Source organism: Alosa sapidissima, chromosome 6, assembly GCF_018492685.1.
Source record: "Alosa sapidissima isolate fAloSap1 chromosome 6, fAloSap1.pri, whole genome shotgun sequence".
Classification (NCBI taxonomy): Eukaryota; Metazoa; Chordata; class Actinopteri; order Clupeiformes; family Clupeidae; genus Alosa; species Alosa sapidissima.
In genome coordinates, this window is record NC_055962.1 from 36,427,616 (window position 1) to 36,428,699 (window position 1,084).

Below are 1,084 nucleotides of genomic sequence, written 5' to 3' on the forward strand. Positions count from 1 at the left end.
GTATCGGTGAGGTACTGTAATGTATTGGTGATGTACTCTGATGTACACTAATGTATCGGTGATGTACTTTAATGTATCGGTGATGTACTCTAATGTATCGGTGATGTACTCTAATGTATCGGTGATGTACTCTGATGTACTCTGATGTATCGGTGATGTACTGTAATGTATTGGTGATGTACTCTAATGTATCGGTGATGTACTCTGATGTACTCTAATGTATCGGTGATGTACTCTGATGTATCGGTGATGAACTCTAATGTATCGGTGATGTACTCTGATGTATCGGTGATGTACTGTAATGGTGATGTACTCTAATGTATCGGTGATGTACTCTGATGTATCGGTGATGTACTCTGATGTACTCTGATGTGTCGGTGATGTACTCTGATGTGTCGGGGATGTACTCTAATGTATCGGTGATGTACTCTGATGTATCGGAGATGTACTCTGATGTATCGGTGATGTACTCTAATGTATCGGTGATGTACTCTGATGTACTCTGATGTGTCGGTGATGTACTCTAATGTATCGGTGATGTACTCTGATGTACTCTGATGTGTCGGTGATGTACTCTGATGTACTCTGATGTGTCGGGGATGTACTCTATTGTATCGTAGAGGTACTGTAATGGTGATGTACTCTAATGTATCGGTGATGTACTGTAATGTAGATAGATAGATAGATAGATAGATAGATAGATAGATAGATACTTTATTGATCCCCAAGGGGAAATTCAAGTGTGTATCAGTGAGGTATAATTTACCTTCTGGATGTACTCTAATATATCGGTGAGGTGTAATTTGATGAGGAATATGTGTGTGTGGTGTGTGTGTGTGTGTGTGTGTGTGTGGTGTACGGGAAGACGTTACCGTTTGAAGTCCTCCACCTGGATGCCCACCGAGTGGAATTGTGGAAGCCCTCTCCTCTCTGACTCCGAGTCAGTTGCTGTCTCAACCTAATATAACACACATACACACACAAATTCAAGAGTTTTCCCACAAGAATACATTCTCGCATAATGAAAAGTACTTGGTGTTTGTGGACTAGCATTCTTCTTTGAGAGAGTGAGTCTGTCCAAAAC

At 41.0% G+C, this 1,084-nt stretch overlaps 1 protein-coding gene across 2 annotated transcripts in view; it reads right to left on the bottom strand.

The window, feature by feature from the left end:
- LOC121712320 (disks large-associated protein 2-like) overlaps positions 1 to 1,084 on the bottom strand; it is a 95,155-nt gene that overhangs the window by 10,193 nt on the left and 83,878 nt on the right. For both annotated transcript variants that reach the window (XM_042096487.1, XM_042096485.1), the window contains exon 8: positions 873 to 958. In XM_042096487.1, coding sequence (XP_041952421.1) covers positions 873 to 958 — 86 coding nt within the window. The remainder of the gene's footprint in view (positions 1 to 872; positions 959 to 1,084) is intronic.